General features: G+C 37.6%; 1 protein-coding gene across 8 annotated transcripts in view; it reads left to right on the top strand.

Moving 5' to 3' along the window:
* Positions 1-20964, top strand: part of GRID1 (glutamate ionotropic receptor delta type subunit 1) — a 558755-nt gene that overhangs the window by 233071 nt on the left and 304720 nt on the right. For all 8 annotated transcript variants that reach the window (XM_072870424.1, XM_072870426.1, XM_072870431.1 and 5 more), the window contains one exon: positions 333-617. In XM_072870424.1, the coding sequence (XP_072726525.1) occupies positions 333-617 (285 nt within the window). The remainder of the gene's footprint in view (positions 1-332; positions 618-20964) is intronic.

Raw genomic sequence — 20964 nt, 5'->3', positions numbered from 1 at the left:
AAAGATGGAAGTTCAGTTCCTGCTTCCACCAGGAATGACCTGAGGCAAATGCCGTAATCTCCATCTGCATCAGCTCCTGTCTGAAGAAATGGCAGTAGTAATGTTATCTGTCCTCATCTTTGTCTTATCAGTACAGATTGCAGATACTGTCTCCTACTGTAAAGGTACAGGACCTAACTCTGAAAGGCTTCAGCTGATACTGTAGTATAAATGATTTCAGCCCTGTGTTAATGGCAAGGGTAAAGCCTGTCTTATTCCCTTCTTAGCATCTAAGTTGGCCAAAGGAATTGTTGAGCTTGTTCTAACCCCACTTTATTTCTTGTCTTCTCCAGCCTGTGACCTGATGACCCTGGGGATCTTAGCCTTAGTGACATCCACTGGTTGTGCCTCGGCCAACGCCCTGCAGTCCCTGACGGATGCCATGCACATCCCACACCTTTTTGTACAGCGCAACACAGGAGGCTCCCCACGCACAGCCTGCCACCTGAACCCCAGCCTGGAGGAGGAGGAGTACACGCTGGCTGCCCGACCACCAGTCCGCCTCAATGATGTTATGCTGAAATTGGTCACTGAGCTGCGGTGGCAGAAATTCATAGTATTTTATGACAGTGATTATGGTAAGTAAAGTGGAGAATTTCAGCCACTATTAAATTGATTTCTTTTTAACTGGGAGATGGGGAGGAAAACATAAAGGGGGGAGGGGTGGACTGTAACTTGCTGGGTTCTTCATTGACAAAAGGGAAAGTGTTTCAAGTGGACGCAGGTCTTTGTGCTGAAGGAAAGGTTGCTGTGAAAACTAGTTCTCAGACAAGCAGCAAAGTTGCTTAGCAACACCTACCAAGACAGCTGAAGTTTGAATCATCTCATACTTTTTCAATAAAATATTAATAAAGTGTTGACGTTGATTGGCAGGGGTCACATAGCTGTTCAAGGAAGTCCAACATGGCCTCTACCCATTCCCAGAAAACACTTCCTATCAAAGCTGAGTACTGTTCTCTAAAAATTAGTTTTCACAATAACTATTACCATTTCTTTTTTCACATGCTTCCTCATGCTATTCTCCATTTGGACTAAATTTCACAGTCCTGGCATTAAACCAAAAGGTAGAGTTAACATTTTCAGTACATCTGGTGCATTTCCTTCAGCAAAATTTTTACTTTGGACTGAAACTTGAGGAAAAGGAGTCTCTGCCCAAGCAAATTTAATACATTATGATGGGTGTAAAGAATCAATGAAAAAATAAATCTCTCATTGTGCCAAGCTCTCAGAATGAAAGGGAACTGCGTGCATAATTTTTTTATCCTGCCCCTCCCTGCTCAACTGATATGAACACTGTTCCATATGTTTCACTCGCAGTATTTTCAGCACTCTCATCTTAGGATATAGGATCTGTAATAGAAGTAGGATCTGTAATGGGGAAAATACATTCTGTACGGTATGTTTTAAAACCCTGCAAAGACTTTTGATTTAAAATGTGATGCGTAAGCTTTTGGTGCCGTGACTTACTATGAACAGAATACAGAGAAAGGAAATTAAGGTTAAATTGCAGTTAGAGAAATAATCTTACATGTATCTGTGCATATAGTTTAGATTTTATACATAGTCTTCCATAACTGCAAAATAGATCTTTATTTGCATTCTCCCTGTATAATGACAGATTTTCAGTGGTGAATCAGAGAGAAATAACATCTTTGGGTTTGAAGTTGGGCTACTCCTGGTTTTAAAAACAAAACAAAAAGGCTATGCTAAAGGGTCCTGAGCTCGAATGAGTTCTGAAAGTCTTGAGTGCAGCTTTCTGTTCCAGTTGTTAGATATGTCACTTGCTGTTTCTTCAGCAGGCAGATTGAAGATGATGAGGGTGATTTAAGTGGGAAATCAACTGAGGCTGTAACATCCTTTTAATTATATAGAATTATTTTAAGCATGAGAAGGCTGCCATGATACTTGTAGAGTTAATCTGTAGACTCAAAAAATCTAGCAACCCAGCAAATAAACTGCCATGTAATTACTGTCCTATGTAATGCTTGACCAGTGAATGCTTTGAAAGCAAAAACCACAAGGTATGTGGTAGGTGTTCTTTTGGTGGCCTTCTGGTAGTGATGAGAAAATTGCTATGTAGCAGAGGATTGGGCTTAAAAAGTTAAAATTATTCTAACAGTTATTTCCAAGAATAAAAAAAAAATTCTTAAAAGGATGTCTTACAAACATACTTTTATAGTTGCTGTTGTTTCTCTTCTGCTGATTTGTAGCTTTAACCTTCCAAAACTGCTTAAGTCAGGGATCTTTCAACCCCTGGGAATTCTGGCCCCGGTAACACCCCAGTTGCTCTATGTGCAAACTGCTATCACCCATTTTTCCTGGTAGCAAACCTGTTTACTGAACTATGGTATCACTTATTCCAGTAGTACATCTGTGTTTCTTTGCCTTTTTCTGCAAAGGGTTAACATCTTGGTATCAAATCCTGAAACCCTTAATTCACATACTCTGTAAATTCAGTTATGATCAAATTTCTCTTTTCCATTTACCGCAGACTGACCTTCAGTCTATACCAGTAAGACAGACACTAAAAGGGGATGGAAAATTGCCACAGGTATTCTGCTCCTTCCAGTGCAGAATATGTTGCGTACTGCAGCTACCCATGCACTGTTTCCTCTCTTCTTCCTCTCAGATGTGACAACCATCTCATACTAATTCCACTAGAAGGATTTTTTTCATAAAAATTTGGTGGGAAGAGTTTCCGTAAAGAAGCCAACTGAACTTTGTCAGGTCTGGGCAGGCATCGGTGAAGAGGAGGGGGTAAATAACCTAGTTCCCAGGATATTGCACGCTGAGCTCAAGAACAGCAGCCTGGCTCCCAGGGCATGCCCATTGCCCTCATGAGCTAACTTCAGTAGACCTGTGCTTACGCATCTCCAGCAACACTTCCCCACTCAATGTGCAGGAGTTGACTGCTGGCCATGAGGAGGGAGGTCACTTGAAGAACACATGTTTATGATTACAGAGAGTTTCCAGCACTGGGCTTCTGTGGTTTACTGTAATAAATGGTCCTTCTCTACCTGCTCTCTGGAAGTTACACTATTCCCTTGAGTAATGTTTTAATTTGTCCATCTGCTGATCTCTAAAAACCAGCCAATCCCTTGGTGTCCTCCTTATGGAAACTGTCAGGTTTTCTAGAGACAAAATCATATTGTACAGTTTAAAGAAGTCCCATGTTTATAGTAATGCTGTGCTATACCGGAGCTGAAAATTATTTACCTCATGAATTACTTGTCCCTTATCAGACATACATTTTTGGATTATAATTTCTACACTGGCTGAATTAAGGAAAAGTAACAGACTTGGCAATTAGAAATACAGAGTAGTCACTGAACAGCCTAACAAGCCCCTTAATATTGTTGTGCTTATACAAAATATACCTTGTTTTACACCGAATCTACAGACAGAAATCTATATTCACAACTTCAGTGAAAGAATATGGTCCTTTCCAGTAAAACGCCTTAAATTCTGTAACAAGAAATGGAGAGACTTCACAGGAAAGATGTGGAAGTTTTAAAGAAAAAGATTGCTGAATGGAAATGGTAGAAGCAGGGTACAAGCTGTGGCGTCCCACTTAACGTGAAACCAGCTTTTAGATTTTGTCACTTGTGGTGAAGAAGTGGATAATAGCAAGAAATGAGTAATAGCTTGGTTCTGGAGAAGTGACCTTTCAAAGACCTCAGACTTGATAGTTGCAGCATTCAAACTCTTCTTGATGATACACTCTTCTCCTACTGAGCAGTACCAATGGGGGAAAGGTCACTTCATACATATCCATACAGTTCTTCTGTATTTGTATAAGAAAAGGTAAGGGTTCATATAGATACTGCATCTTCATGACTCAGCCCTTGTTTTTCCACTTCTCTCATTTATGGTTTGTGCATAATTTCAGAAGATGCATGGAAATCTACTCCCCATTGATCACAATGGGAGCTTTCTGCTGATGAGACTGCTGCCTGATATGAAAATGGTGGCTAGGCACTATAGCAATTCAAGTAAGGCAAAACTAAGATAAGACAAGTCTCCTCTCTTGCTGATGTGTTGTAGAGCCATTGGAGCTCAAGGCCAGAATGAGACAGTATGAGCCCTCTCTCTGTCTCTGCTGTTCTTTGCCGTGTCATCTTGAGAAGGCTTTCTAGCCCCTGTAAGCTTCCCTTTCCCATCTGCGAAATGGAAAGAAAAACCTTCCTCCCAGCGTGACTGAACTGGTGTTTGAAATTTCTTTAGAAATTCTTTAGGCAACAGAATTAAGTGGCATGTTCAGGAATAAGGCAATTCCAGTAAGAGCTCAAGGGAACCAGGGTCATGTTAAATGCATTATTTTACTTTAAATGTCTTTATGAAAATCTCATGCTAAATCATGGTATTTGACATTAATTTTCTGGGGAAAAAGAATGAATTGACCCTAAGTTTATCAATGGCTGTCAGACAGTGCTCTGTGGAACTAGATCTACCCACCTGTTAAAGAACCTGCAACAGAAATCAGATCTGTTGTGTCATGCCAAAAAACTTCAGCTGCGCTGATGTGTTTTGAATTGCTTTTTCCTCTACAGGAGAATCTTTTGTGCCTCTACATAAAATGTATCAGTGTGTAAAGGCCTGCTGGGAAGTTTAATATTTTATTTTGCTGACCTACCGGATGTAGTAGCATCAGTAATCAAATTTTCTGACACAAAAATTGGTAGCGTGGCAAGTTTAATAAAGAATCTTACCAAGCTCTAAAATGACTATAGGTTAAAAGCAGTGGGTGTTGCCCACAGTAAGATGAGGTTGGGTAATAAATAGTTGAAAATGTGCTTCTAGGGTGAGCAAATAAACAGATAGATGTATGGTTAGAGGAAGGATTTGAGAAGGATTTTGGAAGCTGGATGTGAAAATGAAAACAGTGAGGAATACCAAGTCATGTTTCTGAAGAGAAATGTAATAGCTAGGTTTTCACTGGATGAATCTTACTGTTGAAAAACACTTTGTCTCTCTAGTTATGTTAAGTCTCTGCTTTCCTACATATATGCGCACATACCCATATTACAGAATGTAAGACAAAACAGGGCTTTTTTCTGACTCAATTTTGTCAATGAAAATGGTATTAGACCTGTGAAAGGGAGCTATAATATTTTATTCTTAATTTTTGGTGTCAATAAGTGAGTGTTGTCTGGTTCAGAAAAGTGTCATACAAAAGTTTTACAGAATAAACTTTTTGAAGAAATTTTGACCTTTTATCTATCTATGGAGTCTTGTTCCTACACAAAAAAACCCAAACACAAACCCACAATTTATTGATTTATAAATTATTTTCAATTTTAATTTTTTTTTAAGATTACAGATTTTTTTTTTATGATGATCATTGATGCCACATTAATTCTGAATGCTTCCTTGACTAATCTTGCTATGTAGACAGAACTTGGTTTTCAATGTGATAAGTTTCATGGAAAGTTTTGTTTCCTACAGCAATTACATGGCAGTTTTATTTCTGAGTCCTACCTGTCAAGGGCCTCACCCTTGATTTGAAGTTACAGGAATTATGCTATCAATAGTCTTACAATTAGCTATTGATCCTGGAATGGTCTTTCCTTTGTAAAGGTCCCTTTACACAGGCCACTATTTTTGCAATTATTTAATTTGCAAAGGAATATAATAATGAAAATTGAGAAATGCATGCTTTTACACAATCCATGTGTAACACTGCCAATCAGTAATGATGTGCAGCATTGGCTGCCACAACAAAAGCAAAGTCGAACATTTGCACATAAGCTGCTTTCATCTTTCCTGCTTTACTTTGTCTTTAAGATTTCTTTTATTCTTGTCAGTGTAACATAAGTTTTCTGCTTTCTGCATCATTTTTTCAGCTGTCAGACAACCACTTCTGCATCACTAGGGCTGCCATATCTTTCTACAGGCTTTTCCAGTGAGCATGCCTTCTTTAATGCAAATACAGGGAATCTGGCGCTTGAGAAGTGTTGAATCAACTGTACGTGTGTTGGCATGAGCCCGTTCAGCAACTCTGACACTACCAGAAAGTGTTAGACTTTTTCTGCATGTGCTGTGTTGTTGAGTTTGCATGTGTTATTAAAAATACCTGGGTTTTTCAGTTGGTTGGAGCATCCCAGCTGGAACTGTTGCAGAGAAGCTTGAATTGGGATTGCTTCTCTGAATAGTAAAATGTATAGAATTTAAGCAGCCAGCCACAGAGAAACATAACTTCTTTACAGTCATCGATCTGCAACAACAATGATTTAGGGGATTAATCCTTGGACATCTCTGTCATTGGTGCTGCTGTATAAGATGATAAAGGGAGGAATAGACTGGGCCTAAGCACCTTTTCATCCCAAGGAACAGAATCCTCTGAGCATTTATTCTACAGAATTTCTGCACCACCTAGTTATTCATGCATAACTAGGGATACTGGATGTCTAGACTCCAGACAAATATAAAATCTTCAATTTCTACTTGTAAAAAATGAAGACTTTATTGTGAAAAAAGTGTGTCTCATAACATAATGTATAATCAGCATTGCTGCTGCAGAGAATGCCAGGAAAGAAAGAATTCAGCCAAGTTCTCTAAGTCCCACGGGGAGTTTGTGATTCCATGGGGTAGGGGGGAAAAAAAATTGACCTTTTACACTGAATTTGATCTGGAAGCTATTGAAGATATGGCATTGCGTATTCCCACATTTATCCTTGAATCACTTTCTGACTGTAGCAGCACTTAAAGTAATTGGCCTACTTAAATTAAGCATGGATTTTTGTCATTTTTGACAGTATTTTTTTATTTAGTAATGCATCGCAGTATATAACACTAAATGTAATTAAAGTAAGTCAATTTCACTTCAAATTATTACGTATAAATTAATTTTAGTACTTTGATTTTTAAGGTATATGAGTAAGTGTGCTAATAGCAGAAGTAAGACTTCCCCCTCTTTAACCCCCCCCTAATTCCTAGCAGGGTATGGGAGCAGTGGACAGAGGTTGTTTCCTGTAAAAGCTATTCACTAAATACTTTCAGGGTTAATGCCTGATATGATATACAAATGACCTTAAAGTTATGGTAAAGCCTTTATTCTGAATGAGTGCTATCATAGCCTACATAGAAGTTCAGTGGCAGTAGAAGCCAGTCAGAGATCTTTGGACAAACGGTTTGGGCAGTTTCAGGCAACTTATCTTGCTCATAAATTCAAGGCAAGTTAAGGAAATAATTTCAACCTTTCAAATAGTTTGAAAAATGTTTTGCTAAGAGAGAATGCAAGTCCTTTCAAAAAATTCAAAATGCTGTGGAGTGACACTTTCAAAATAGAAGGCTTGTGCTCTTTATTCAAACTAGTTATTTTAAAAATCAATTTGTATTTTAAAAGCCTTCAGAATTTTATATGTGGGGAGATGCTCATGCAAAAATTAAATGAAAGGCTTCATTAGAAGCAGTTTTCCACCAGTTTTTCAACTCAGTCTTCTGGTCAAAAGTTATTATTAATCTAGTCCTGAAAGCACTCATTGTGCATTCTTTACTGTCTCTTTTTCAACTTGTAACATTTTAGTGAACAGTCTCCAGGCTCAACTTTGCAGAAACTAGTGGCTATTGGTGACTCTGTTTTTTCCCCTCTTTATATTCTGAAACAGAGAAATGTTTCATAATACAGCACAAACTGTCTAAAGAAAGTGCAAAGTTCAGCAGCCTGGAACCGGAGGGTGCAAATCAATTCATTTTGAACAGAGAGGTCTTTGAAAATTGTAGATGTCATTTGCAGAAGGTCCTAAGTTCTTGGACTTTCTTTCCCTGACTGATGGTAGTTTGAGTCTCTTGACTTTTCAAGCCACAGCATAAGGCTAGACTGTTTGTTTGGGCATGTGAAAATGACGAGGAGAAATGTAAGGATGATTTGGGAATCTGAGGAACTAATTCCAGAAGGGAGTCTCTTTAATTTGCATTTGTTAAAGAGTGAATGTTTATACATCCATTTCGAAATTGTTAGATAAATGCATAGCTGGACATTGAACAGCAGAAGGATAGAAGTCTGCCCTGGAGGATGTATATAGGGTTTCAGGCAGTAACGCCATCATTCTGAGAAAATGTGTTCAGATATCTCAATATGCAATGAACTTTGGTGAATAAGTTCCCGGTCTCTGTTTTCTCTCATGGAAAGTGGTAGGGGAGAGGGATAGAATTACTACATATACACACACATATATATATTTATGTATGGATTTCAAGGAAAGTGGTAAAGGACTGTGTGTGTATTTACATACACATATGTGTATATGTTTGTGTGTAAACGTATAGGTGAGTTCATATATGGAATCAAGGAAACATATTTCCTCTGCTCCCTTCCTGCCTTTGCCCAGTCCCTCCTAGTAATCTTTCTGATGCCGCTCTGGGCCAGACTTCTTTGGCTTCCTTCCTGGATGGAAATGGTTTCTTTTTTGTTTTACCCAATTAAGAGTTGGCATGGCTTCCCATCACTGCTTTGTGTCTTCCTTATTGAGACAGAAATACCATTCCTTCTCCTTCTCACACTTCTTGTATTTAGATACTGTGTTTTATTTATTTATTTTTCTTATGGCTACCTTTTTTGTGGGTTTGTTGGCTTTCTTCAGCATCCTTTCCATAGGCTGAGGCTAGCGCTTTGGCCAGGCCTATTCCTTTTCTCTGCTGATCGATGATGAACAGTGAATGTACTCTGAAGGATTCTTTTTGTTTCTCCTCTGCTTGTAAAGGATGGTGACTGAGTACATTAGAGAAGAGATAACATTATTAGTTATTGTCTTTATAGAAAGGATTAATCTTGAGGACCACAATGAATGTAAAACTCCTGAAATCTTTTTAGAGGAAAAGTATGGTAGGGAATGTAATTTTTAGAGACCCCTGAGGGTCAAAATGGTTTTCTACATGTTGTGTGGCTATCAACAAATAGGTGCTATTACCTTTCCTGTACAGTATTCATATGCTTGTGATATATTCCTATATTTGTAAAGTGGTAGACTGCTGTGTTTGTATATATATAATGTAGCAAAATTATTAGACAGAACCAGCCTTTTGTTCAACATCCAGGAACTAGAAAGATCTGACCTATGCAATCCAAGATTGCATTGAAATGTAAAGCCACAAATTTATTTTTCTTTTTTTTCCTTCTTTTTTTTTTCTGAAAAAAAACCAAGTTAAGACTGTAAATAGTGTACTGCAGTGATCTTTGTGGAATATGAAATAAGTATTATTCATACTGTGAATTAAAACAAACACAAGGGCCATTTTCCTAGCCCTCTTTTTTTTGTAACAGCAAGCAGGAAAGCAAGATACTTTTCCTTAGCTGCAAAAAAAGGGGCAATGACCAAGAAGGGTAAGCAAAGCTTGGTTGATTTTCAGGTGGAGGTGAACGCAAACAAAGATAAGTTACGTAGTCTGCCTAGGAGGTTATTAAATCAGGATATGGTAGAAAATTAAGAAATGTGAATTCCTGTCAGTCAAACACTCTTGGGATTCATACTGTACGAGTTTCCATCTCAGTGCTCCCTCTCTTCAGGAAGTAGTCGATGTGAAACTGCAAAGACTCCCTCAACCATGCGGATCTCAGAGCACTGGAGTTGTCTGGGCACAGAGCAGAACCCCAAGTTGTACACTTAGTCAATACTGGAGTCATCTGTGTTATACATTACCTTTATGACTTTCCATTACACTACATGTTTAGTGAGGTTCTTTTCTCATCCTACAAGATAAGGTAGCTGTGCTTGTTCCATCGTATAAAAATTGCAGAGACATGGGGAGTGTTGGACCACTAAGATATTTGTGTGGCTATGAACTAGGCATCATATTTTGATTTCAGTAAGGTTCTGAAATTTGTTTTTAATGTCTAGCTAGCTGCCCACAGCTATGCCAGGTTCCCTTCCTGCAGAGGTGGCAGAGTTTTGCTCTTCCTTGAATTGTGCTGTACAGACCTTTTGTGCCGCCTTCATTTATGTTCTGGTGTATTTAATGTTTGGATCTGTTGCTTTGGGAGTTATTTAAGAGTTACTTCAAGCATTTTTAGAAGTAAATGCATCATTAGACTATGAAGAATTAAATAAAAAGCGGAGGAAAAAAGGCTTTGCCGTTTGGATAATTCAGAGTCAGAGCCCATTAGGAATTGTAATCTGGATGTCTGAGTTCCATTGGAGAGTGATTTAGTATTCATTGTGTTGTTATAACATTTGTTTAAATGGAAATAGTGCATTATTTTTTGTGTATGTAAATTTTTGTGAGTAAATAGGATTAGTGTCATTACTGGGGAACATTGAGTCCTATGGAGATCCTTTTTAATACTGGATATTTTGTTTTCATATCTCTTGCTTTAGTAATCAAGACCCAAATAGACTGTTTCTAACAAAAACATATGGGAGAATTGTGGAGGGCTTCAAGAAAGAGACCAAAATTGAGTGGGGATGTCCTTCGCAATAATTTCATTGATGATTCCCTGCAATGGGAGAGCTCTGAATGGAAACATAACTACTGTAATGTTATTTGGAGACAGTAGTTCGGTTCATCAATTCGGAAGGACTTATGGGGTCAGGAACTATTGATGGTCCCCATTTCCCAGCAGCCTATCTCATCTATCAGTAAGAATCAAATCTTTGGCTGCATAAATCTTCAGCTATCGCATAGCAGACATGGAAGGGAACTCAGGATAGTAATTCAGCTCTGGTATATATTATGGCTGGCTTGAATTTCATTTCCGACGTGATTGTGATTTCCTCTGGTCTGCCTCTGGCCACCATTTGTTTATATCATCAGCAAAATATCTTCCTGGCAAAGCACCCATGTGGAGCGAGGAAAATAGAGAAACTATGCCATGGAAGAATGGTTGTTATGTTTATAGCAAAAGACCAAGAAATATTCAGTCCCTGAAATACAAAATGCCTTCCTTGCATAATGGACCATAACCCAGACATCTCACTTGTCCTAATACAACTCCTCAGTGATTTTGAAAGTCATTTTGCTTTGGCCCACTGATACTAATATTTGACATTGCCATTAACAGGAATTAAGATATATCTTGTCTTCTAAAAGCCATATTATGACATCAAGGGAACTTTGTTAAGAAAGGAATAATCCATTAACTAGAACCAACACTTCTCTGTAATCACCTTTATCCTTCAAATGACAGAATCTTTACAGGAAGGAACTGTCTTTCTTCCATTTATTTTTGTCAGTAGGAATATGAATCCCCCCTGCTGTGGAAGAATAATTAAAGGTCAAATTCTGGCATTGTATTAATAAGTCAGCACAGCCTGAGCACCAACACCTAACTGGATACCCCACCAGGCACTTGTTGTGTAATAGAAATCCTGTTGGCTGAAGGAACAGCAGTGTGCTTTAATTTTGAGTGAAGATCTTCCCTGTTGCTCTGCATTAAGGATGTTGTATTATGATTACCTTGTATGGAAGCATATATGAGCTCATCACATTTTATTTAAAAAAAAAAAAAAAAAAGTTTAGACTGCAGGTGTTTGACTCCAAATGACAGTTCTGGTGCCCAAAGTACACTCTCCCTTTAGCAAGCAATATTTGGTGATATACTCTGTCTCTGCTGTACAAAGTCATATCTGTGGGAGTCTTTGTGATGGTTTATATCCTTTATTCTCTCCCATCTTGTGCAGCCACATAAGTCTGGACAAGCTGTAATTAAATGAAACAATATATTATGGTATTAAAATTAAAACAGGAATAACAAGGACAGCCTTGCAGTGGGAAGGGTGGGAGGCAAAGAAAGAGGGACGCTTTAAATGTTGGATTATTGGCCAATTAGTGGGGTTGACTGGGTACTGATGACAGATGCATTTAAGTCTTCTTTCTCAAATTGTACTTATACCATTAGAAAGGAACAAAATTGCAAATCATGGTAGCAGAAGGGGTTGGAACCCCAGAGACAAGTGAGTTTGGCAAGTGCAGCCACCCTCTCAGTAACCACGGACTGGTTGCATGGAGACATTACATTGGTGTGATGTCAGTAATGTCACTAGGAGATGGAAGTGTGTTTTGGTGGAATCTCAAACAGTCCTCTTCCTGTTTGGATTACTATAATTTAGCCAGTTCACTTTAGATCTGGTTTAGTAACTTATGCTGTGCAATAGTAACAGACAGAAAATTAACTAATTAGCAATAATAGAAATCTTGAATGTTTTTTGGTTATGTCAGAGAACAATAAGACATTATTGCCTCTTCAGACAGTTGCGTCAGAAAATCATTTCATCGTTTATAACATGATGTGGTTGAAAAAATTCTTATTAGACTTAAGTGGCAAGAGAGAAAACTACAAAGTTAGCATTGAGATTTGTCTGCTTCCCTTTATGGTCTTAGCTTATGTAGTGAAGGTGATAGAAGAGCTTAATTTCACTAACTCAGCAAATTCATTGCAGTACATTTAAAAAAATACAGTGTAAAACAAATCAACTAAAAGCTTCATTTTTGGGGGGAAGGAGAGAAGCAATTTTGTTTTGTAGACTTAGATCTATTTTCTTGTTTAAGTTAAAGAATCTGGATTGGGTTGGTTTAAATAATAAAGAGTAAAGATGAAAACTTTATTACCTTCTTTTTCTCTAATTATGCAAGAACTGATGTGCCAGTGTACCTTTAAATGAGTGAATAGTCTCCTTGAAATCCAGATATATATGAGTAATCACAGGAAGGGAATTGGAGAATTTATAGCCTATCTAAAATACTCAGAATGACTCCTGAGTTGACATCCTGCTGCAGAAAGGTCTACCTGATGTGAAGAAACACCTGCATGAGGCACTTTTAAGCAACAGAGCCTGATGCCATCCATGCCAGGAGGCTCATGAAACAGTATCGGCTCCTATCCTGCAAAATGCATGCATGTGCCAAGTTCTCTATCTTTAGACAGAATAGGGGGACTGTAAAGGCTAAATATAACCTCAAATTGAAAGACATGCAACTGTTTGCAGAATGGGCTGCCTACATGTATGCAAGGACTGCATTGTTCAGTTTGTGTTGAATTTTACCAGGTTCCTGAAGAAATATGGCATCTGTGATTACACTCTGTATGTGTGAGATCATCTGCCGGTCTGCTTGTGTCCTGAATAATGTTGATCTTGTTGACCAATTTCAAATCAATCTAATATGGCAGAGGCCTCAACCCTTTTCTATAAATTTGAAAAAAATAGTTGGTCAATAAAAGAGAGAGTTCCAAGTTCCTGCTGTGCAAAAGGTTGCACTGTGAACTCAATTGCAAACTACTAGACAGCAAAGAATCAACCCAGCAGCAGCAGGTGCTCGGTTAGGTTCGACATCAGGGAATCCCAAAAGAAAAGGGTCTTATAGTAGGTTCAAGAGTACTAAAAGCTTTAATCAGACATTGTTAAACATGAGGTAATCCAAACATCAGACACAAAGTCACAGGACTCATGACTGCCATTGCTCAGGAAAGGGATTGTTTCTAATGTTCCAGTGTTTAATCCCTTTTGTGCGTTAATTAACCTTCCATGTTTCATCTTCCTCAGCTGATGTCAGGAAGACTCATTGTTATTGTTATATTGTATAATGGATTGGGATGAAGTAAACCATCTCTAAAAGAGTTCTAAAAACCTCAGTCTACAGTAGTCACTGTGCTGTCTTAGGATCTGCTAAAAAATATATTTTAATTTATTCACGGTTAATGCACGATCTACCTTTCTCTTGTTCACTTTTTAAAAATTCCTCTGAAGGTGGCCTTTTCCTTTGCTTGGGACTTCATGAAATTTATTCTTCTGTGTACTGTGGCTGTTAATCACTTTATAGTAAAACCAGGCAAATTTGAAACCCTTCTGCTGCAGAAGGGCTGGCAGTACCACCTGAGGGAAAGGAAAATCCTTACAAAACCAATAATAATCTGGGGCAGGGGGAGTATTTGAGAAGCTCTGACCCTTTGCAGGAGAGGAGTGCACTTTCATTGCAGGTTTTTAATATTAATGTACGAAGAAAGATTACCCTTGCTATCTAGCAAAACAATAGCTAATTAGATCTTTTTTTCTTAGTAACGATAAAAGCTTAAGTGTTAGAACATCAGGAGAACGATCTGGGGATTTTTAACGATTGTTTAGAAAACAAAAAACCTAGTCAAATTTCCTCTTATTTGTGGTCACTGTTGTTTCTCAAGTATTGCTCCAGCAGAACCTATAGGGATGGGTTTTTTTTTGTCATGGATTTATTAGAAAATTAGGAGGTAAGAATACCTATGGCTTTTGTGTGTAAATATGAGTAATTTTGGAGATGTTTAGATCAATGTGTACCTGAATGTTCTTATTTACGTTACCCATCTAACTGAAAAAAAAAATAATCCCTTGGTGGAAATGCTGCTATGAGGAATTGATACTGATTTGAGTATTCTCTTTAGCAAAACATGCTAACAAAAATTAGCAGATAAATGTTTTTTTTGCCTTAATAATCATTTACAGACTGGAAATTGGTGAGCAAAAGGAGACCTGTGGGTATATATGCAAATAGCTTTGTTTTCCCATATGTTTTGGGTGGGAGGATGGCTGCTTTTTATTTAGCTAATTCTTTATGCGCTAAAGAGATCTTTTATTAGGGGAAGATATCCTTTTTTATTATTTTAAGGAAAAAAGGAAAGACTCTGATGATAATGATCTGAAAGAAGGATTTTAAACATTGTGTTTATTGCTGTTAATTACTGTGGTAATTGTATGGAAATGGCAATGTGTGATGTTAATTCCTAGTTTATTTATTTGAAACATGTAAAGACATCCACAAGCAAGTTTTTAATTAGAAAATATTGTGTAGGATGTAGCCATGTTGTCAGATACCAGAATCTCCCCACAACCTGTCATTGTGGGGTGTCTCTTACAGAACTTGACCTGTTGATATGAAATGTCATATATTTAAAACAAAATTAAGCCAAAATAGTCCTTCAACTTAAAGACCACAGAAGCTGGCAAGATGCTTCATTTCTATGCTTCGAACTTTATTTAATTCCCAAGGAGAAGTTTTTGGCGGTCCAATGGCAGGGAGATGACCAAGTTTCAGTGGGTTTTAATGTTATCTAAGTGCTTGGTCCAGTGACTATTTTGCCTTTTGAATATGTTTTTGCTAAGACCTTTTTAAAAAAAATGTAGCAAAACTTAATTTTACTGGAATTTAAGGGAATCTTCCATACATCAGTTTAATGTCTCAGGAGACCGCAGAATTCTCATGGAGAAGGATTTATATATACTCCTACCAACCATGTTTGCATGTCCATGTCCTCGTCAGTCATGTTAATCCTGACCCCAATCAGTCAATCAGACATTAATACATCTTGTTGTTATCAGAGTAGTTTGCACTTGGCCTTCATCAGTGAGGTTTACATGCATGGCCCATAACCTTCCAGTTATCACATGGATTGCAGCAGCCCTAAGTCTAATACTAAGACCAAGCAATGTTCACGTTCCTCTTGCTGTAACTTTTCCACAGCTTTTCTGTCACTCTCAAATGTTCAAAATGTTCAGGTCTCAGGTTGCGTGTGTGTGTGAGTTTTAATTTGTTTGCTTTTTAAAAATGATAAATATTTATCACAAAGGAAGTTGATGGCTATGGTGAGGATTGAGCTGAAGTCCAGTCTCTAATGTTTCTTATTAAAACAGTAGTAACATAAGCCAGCCTAAAATCTGGTTGTTCATATATTTCAAAACAACCTCTTGTGAATTCTTACGTTTAGAGAAAAGGTGGTATGGCCCTACTTTATCATCAGTTTTGAAAAGAAACTCTGATTATTACTTCATAATAGGGGTTGTATTTGTTAGCATTCCTGTTAGAGAAGGCTCTTCCTTCTCTCTTTGACTCTTTGACCCAAAGTGCTTAATAAGGCAAGGGATTATTGAACCAATGGTTGTTTTTTCCCAAAGTACAAGCTTCAGGAGAGGCCTCACTGTACTCACAGGCAGTTTTGTTCTCCTTATTTTAAGGGTGAGGAAGTTAGATCAGTATTTATTAAGTTTGAAGTGGCTTCTGTGTTCATTTGTGGTTCATCTGACAGCTGTGCACTTTGCAGTTAGTGTGTCTATTTTAAGGTATGGTCTTTCTCTCTCTACTTGCTTCACACAGCAATGGGGAAATGAAGCCGCCCCTATTAGAAGTAATTGGTAAGAAGCCATAACTACTGTCACACAGTGAGGCTTATATCTCACTTTAGTTGCTGAGGCTGCATGTCAGAGCCTTCAAAATGATCTGCCTTTCTCCCTTTGTGATCACGTATTGCTTCAGAGGCTTCACTAGAATGTAAATCTTGTGGACTGTGTTACGGTTCTGTCCTCCTTCTGCTTGTGAGCTTTCCCTCCTGACATGAAAAGCTGCGGAGTCATTTGGGTAACATTAATCAGGGGGCTAATCAGGAGCTGGTTGTCTTCCTTTCCCTGCAGTCTTCACAATTAGGGACATGCCTCTTTGATAGTGGCTGCTTGTACTGTGACACAGCAGCTAACAAAGCAGAGCCAGCTTTTTGAGAAAGTGCTGTTTATTTTGCATGTCTGTCCTTACGGCTAGCCACCTGTTGCTGAGACTAATTGGTAACATTTGAGGAGCAGTAAGGGTGAGGAGAAAAATGGGGTAAACCCATATGCACACAACACCCATGTGTGCATACACTATTTCAAAGGGTGCATTTTTGTGTTTATATTCATGTCCTCATGCCGCATATAAGTGTGTAATACATATATACATTACTTATATGCACACACACATACGGAGCAATATACATACAAATGTGTATGCATCTGTGTAAACAAAGAGCAAAGGCAGTTTGTGCTTATACTGATGAACATCAGTTACCTGGAGCCTGTAATTAGAAATTCAGCTTTAAATACAGGGGTAGCATAGAAAAAAACTTGTAGGAGTTTGGCTTGGTGTCATTTAGACACATTAAAAAAGGTGAATCTTCTGGGGAAAAAAAAAAATGCAAATTTCTTTTTTTGCAAATCAACACCTAGCTTTCCAGGTTCCCAAATAAGTCAATGTTACGAAGTTGGAGGGTAGGGACTAATGCATGACGTTCAGGCTTTATTGAAAGCATATCTTTATTGAAAGCATATCTTCAGGCTTTATATGAAAACATATCTTCATTGAAACTGTGTACAATTTCTTGTGCTAGTTCCTTTGTGTGCATGCAAGACAAATGTTAGCTATGTATACTATGTTTGCAAGTATATATAAAAAAAAAAAAAAACCACACCACAAAAAACCCTGGAGATGAGTAGTGCCTGTTTTTGTTAGAGCTACAAAGATTTTCAAGTTATAACTTTGTTTCCATGTAGCCCTGGTAGCTTTCTTTACCATTCTGCTTTCCACTTTGAATTTGTTGTGTTTGGTCTGTCTTCGAGAGTGAATTATTTTGGCAAGGTCAGGCTATGTAGGTAATGTGAAGTTGATTTGTGAACACAAAATACCTGGCAAACCCGGAGGATTTTGTGTGTTTAAGTACTGTGAGCTGACTACCTCCTAGGATTTTCTTCTGTTCTTGCTTTTTCCCCCCCTCTGTCTTTCTGGTATATGAAATGGAAAATCTATGATTGCCATCATACAACACAGTGTACGCCAAGCACTTGGTTATCAGGGGCTTCCCAAGGTAAGACAGTCCTGATACTGCTGTGTTCACCATACAGTGGATGTACGAAGTTTCTTCTCCCTGACTTCTCCTAGTTCAGTCGACACCCTGTTATTAACACATGATATAAAATCGGTAGCACAAGGAAGTCAGTGTTACCTTAGCATTCATGCTTGGACTTTGCTGAGAGCTTCTGAGAACTTAATCTGATGGATGTGGTATTTGAAGTGAGCTCCATGCTTATTATAATTAAAGTCAGACAAGCTGATAAATATTGGAAATGGTTAGCTGTAAATCCTGATGATAGTCAAGGTAAAATATGTTGTAACCTACATGACACTGAAGTAAAATTAACTGAAGTACTTGTCTCAAGGTCAAATTCAACTTCTTTTCAGAGATTAACATATGTCCTATATTAAATTGAAAGATAAAAATTAAATGTGATGTTAAGATGTTTGAAAGTTGTGAGGTAGTAGAATACTTTAGTGTGTATTTAATCACACTTTGAAGGACTTCCACCTGAATGTCTGTACATTAGAAGAATGAGTGCTTGGGAGACAATCCACCTATGAAGAGACATTGCCTTGCTGTGCTGGTCTTCCCTTTTACACAGTTTTGTTTAGTGTTGGGAAGTTTTAAAAAAATATAATAAAGCCTCCCCCCAATTTTCTTCCTGTAATGTGCAGTGTTTCATATCACTATTAAGGCAGTTGACAAAAGGTATACAGGCCAGCAGAGACATAATAAAGTGTAATACAGTAGAACGATGTAATATGGTAGAAGATGGCTAAGCTAGTTGCCACCCCCCAAGATATTTTGATAATTGAGAACTTGTTTCTGCTACCCAATGTGCATTAAAAGGGCAATAATTACAGAACCTCAGTGCTATCATGCCTTATTAATTTTGAGTTCACACTGTATTGGTCTCTGTTTCATTGTACTCAGACACTTATATGGCAAACATTATGACTGGAAGGTAATTCTGCTTCAGATAATACTCTTTTTCTCTAATGTCCTTGTATACTGATGATCGAAAGTTTAATATGTTTACACAAAGAGGTTTCCTGCATAACGGTGATTATGTTTTCTTTTGAGAGTGGGACTTGTTTAGATAGCAAATGTTTAATTAATCTTCCTATTTTCTTCTCGTGATTGACATTTTTTTTAATGGAAGGCATCTATTAGTGAAAGGAGTGAAGAAGGACAGCAGGAAAGGAGGGGTTTTATTTTTTTTGGGGGTTTTGTTATTAAGAGTGTATGAGGGTAGGAATTGTTTCATAACGCTTTGAAGGATAATTTGTTTATTAGAATCTTTTGAACAACATTATGCCTGGACAGTGGGGGATGTGTCTGTCCCTTGGGAGTGAAAGGGCTGTGCCACCACTGACAGTGCTCTGCTGTGTGCTGCAGTGCTGGAGAAATGGTTTGGCATCAGGAGGGATTTGGTTTTGTGCAGTATTGGAAGGCTCCAGAAGGAGTGCTGGCAAACCCAAATGGTAGAAACCAGATCCTGGAAAAATGACTCTAGATCATGGTAAAAAAGGTATCTTTCCCACGGTTCTCCTCTCCTCTGTCACAGATCATTATGAATTACATGGATTCAATGCAAATTGACCACAAAAACAGATAGTCTGTTTCTAGTTTCATGGTGGTAGCCATGAAGAAGGCCTGGGTTTTGGTATTTGTATGGGGCAGTTCTCTGCACCCATACAATGGTTTCTTGCAAGTGAGCGCTGTTGAGAAAACAGCTACAATTTATTTCGGAATAATTGAGACCTTGATCATTTCTAGGCTGCAAAATGCTCTAAAAACTGTTAATATTTTTCTTTCATGAAAATGAGAAATAGTTTTTGCAAGTAATTCCTGTCTACTAGAAATACAGAGACATTAGGGTCTTCAGACATTAGCAAGGAGCTGAAACTCCAGAACTGCTGTTTTTGTTGTGACAAGGCAGACCTGCTGCCAATAAACATTTGGGTCAGTTGGGCCTGCTCGCTCCATGGAAAAAAAGAATTTAATACCTTGATCATGTATTCAAAATATAAAACTGCTTTTATTTTACTTAATTTTTATTTTTTTGGGGACATTTAAAATTGGTTTTGTCAGTGTATACAATAAAGTGCTTCAATGTATATATTTTTATCTTCATTTATGTATTTTTCATCTTTAGATGTAAATATTATTCTTATTGCACACGTGTCTTTCTGGAAAACATTTAGGAGAAAAGGATGAAATTAATTTAACATTCAGATGCTTTTTTGGATATTGATCTTCCCAGAACAGCAGTAATGACCAGTGATGTTTTGAAGGCAGGCATTTCACTTTTATCTCCAGAGCTTTTCTGTGTTTTTAAATACATTAAATAAATTGAAAAGTAAATGGAAAATGTTTATTTTTATCTCTGGAATTATTTTTCTGTAGTTTTCTGTTCGTTGACAGGCAGGCACTTTGTGTTTCATTACTGCACAGCTTCAGTCAGCATATTGATCTTTATATTAAACAGGCACTTAGTGCAAACTTTACCAACATTTGACATCTTTTTCCTTGCTTGTTTCCTTTTAACCCTTGTATTTATTGAAGAGCCCTTTCAGTACATCAAACCCTACAGCCTTATCATGTTTTGCAAGTTCTATGGTACTAATAAAATGGAACTAATCTTTAGCCTTAGAAACACAACACTGTTGATGAGGTTTTTAGGGGACTTAGTTCAGCTAGACTACTAGATCAAGAGCTCATTGCTGACTTACTCTATTTTTTATGTGCGAATTTCTCTTCAAATTGTTATACATAAGTAGAAAATGAAGTATTCATGAAAGATGACATTAAACCTAAGCACTCTTCCCTTTCTACAGATTTGTCCATGTATTTCTGCCCAGTTTGCAATATTTGCTACTTTAAAAACAGATTATGAAAATGTGTTTTCCTTGCATGACTTCAAGTTTTTGTCTCCAGTTTGGAAATCCCAATTTAAGTTGTCTGAATCAGTAATTAGCATTGACTAAAAATTAGCAAAAAGCGTTTACTACAAAGGGTTATTTATTTTATGCTTAGTGTTTTCCAATTTTATAAAGCATTTTGAAATTGCTTTTGTTCAAGAATGCTCCCAGTTTTTCCACACCTTTATAGAACCAATTATTTTAATTTTTCAGTTTTTCAATTAGTTGTAAATCCTGTTGACGTTAGGTAGCCACACAGATGTCCTTTAAAAGTGTTTGAGGAATGCTTGATTATTTACGTGTACATGCATATGCGTGTGAATGTATTTATAAGTAACATGATTTGACATGCGTGTTAAACTCATTCTCATGTTTTTATATTTACAGAAATTATAGGTCTTTGTACACTATTAGGAAAAGCTTGGATGGGACCTGCTTTTT

This window comes from Ciconia boyciana, chromosome 8, assembly GCF_034638445.1.
Source record: "Ciconia boyciana chromosome 8, ASM3463844v1, whole genome shotgun sequence".
In the NCBI taxonomy this organism is placed as follows: Eukaryota; Metazoa; Chordata; class Aves; order Ciconiiformes; family Ciconiidae; genus Ciconia; species Ciconia boyciana.
Note: the sequence above shows the minus strand (reverse complement) of the source record. Positions and strands in the feature narration are given on the sequence as shown.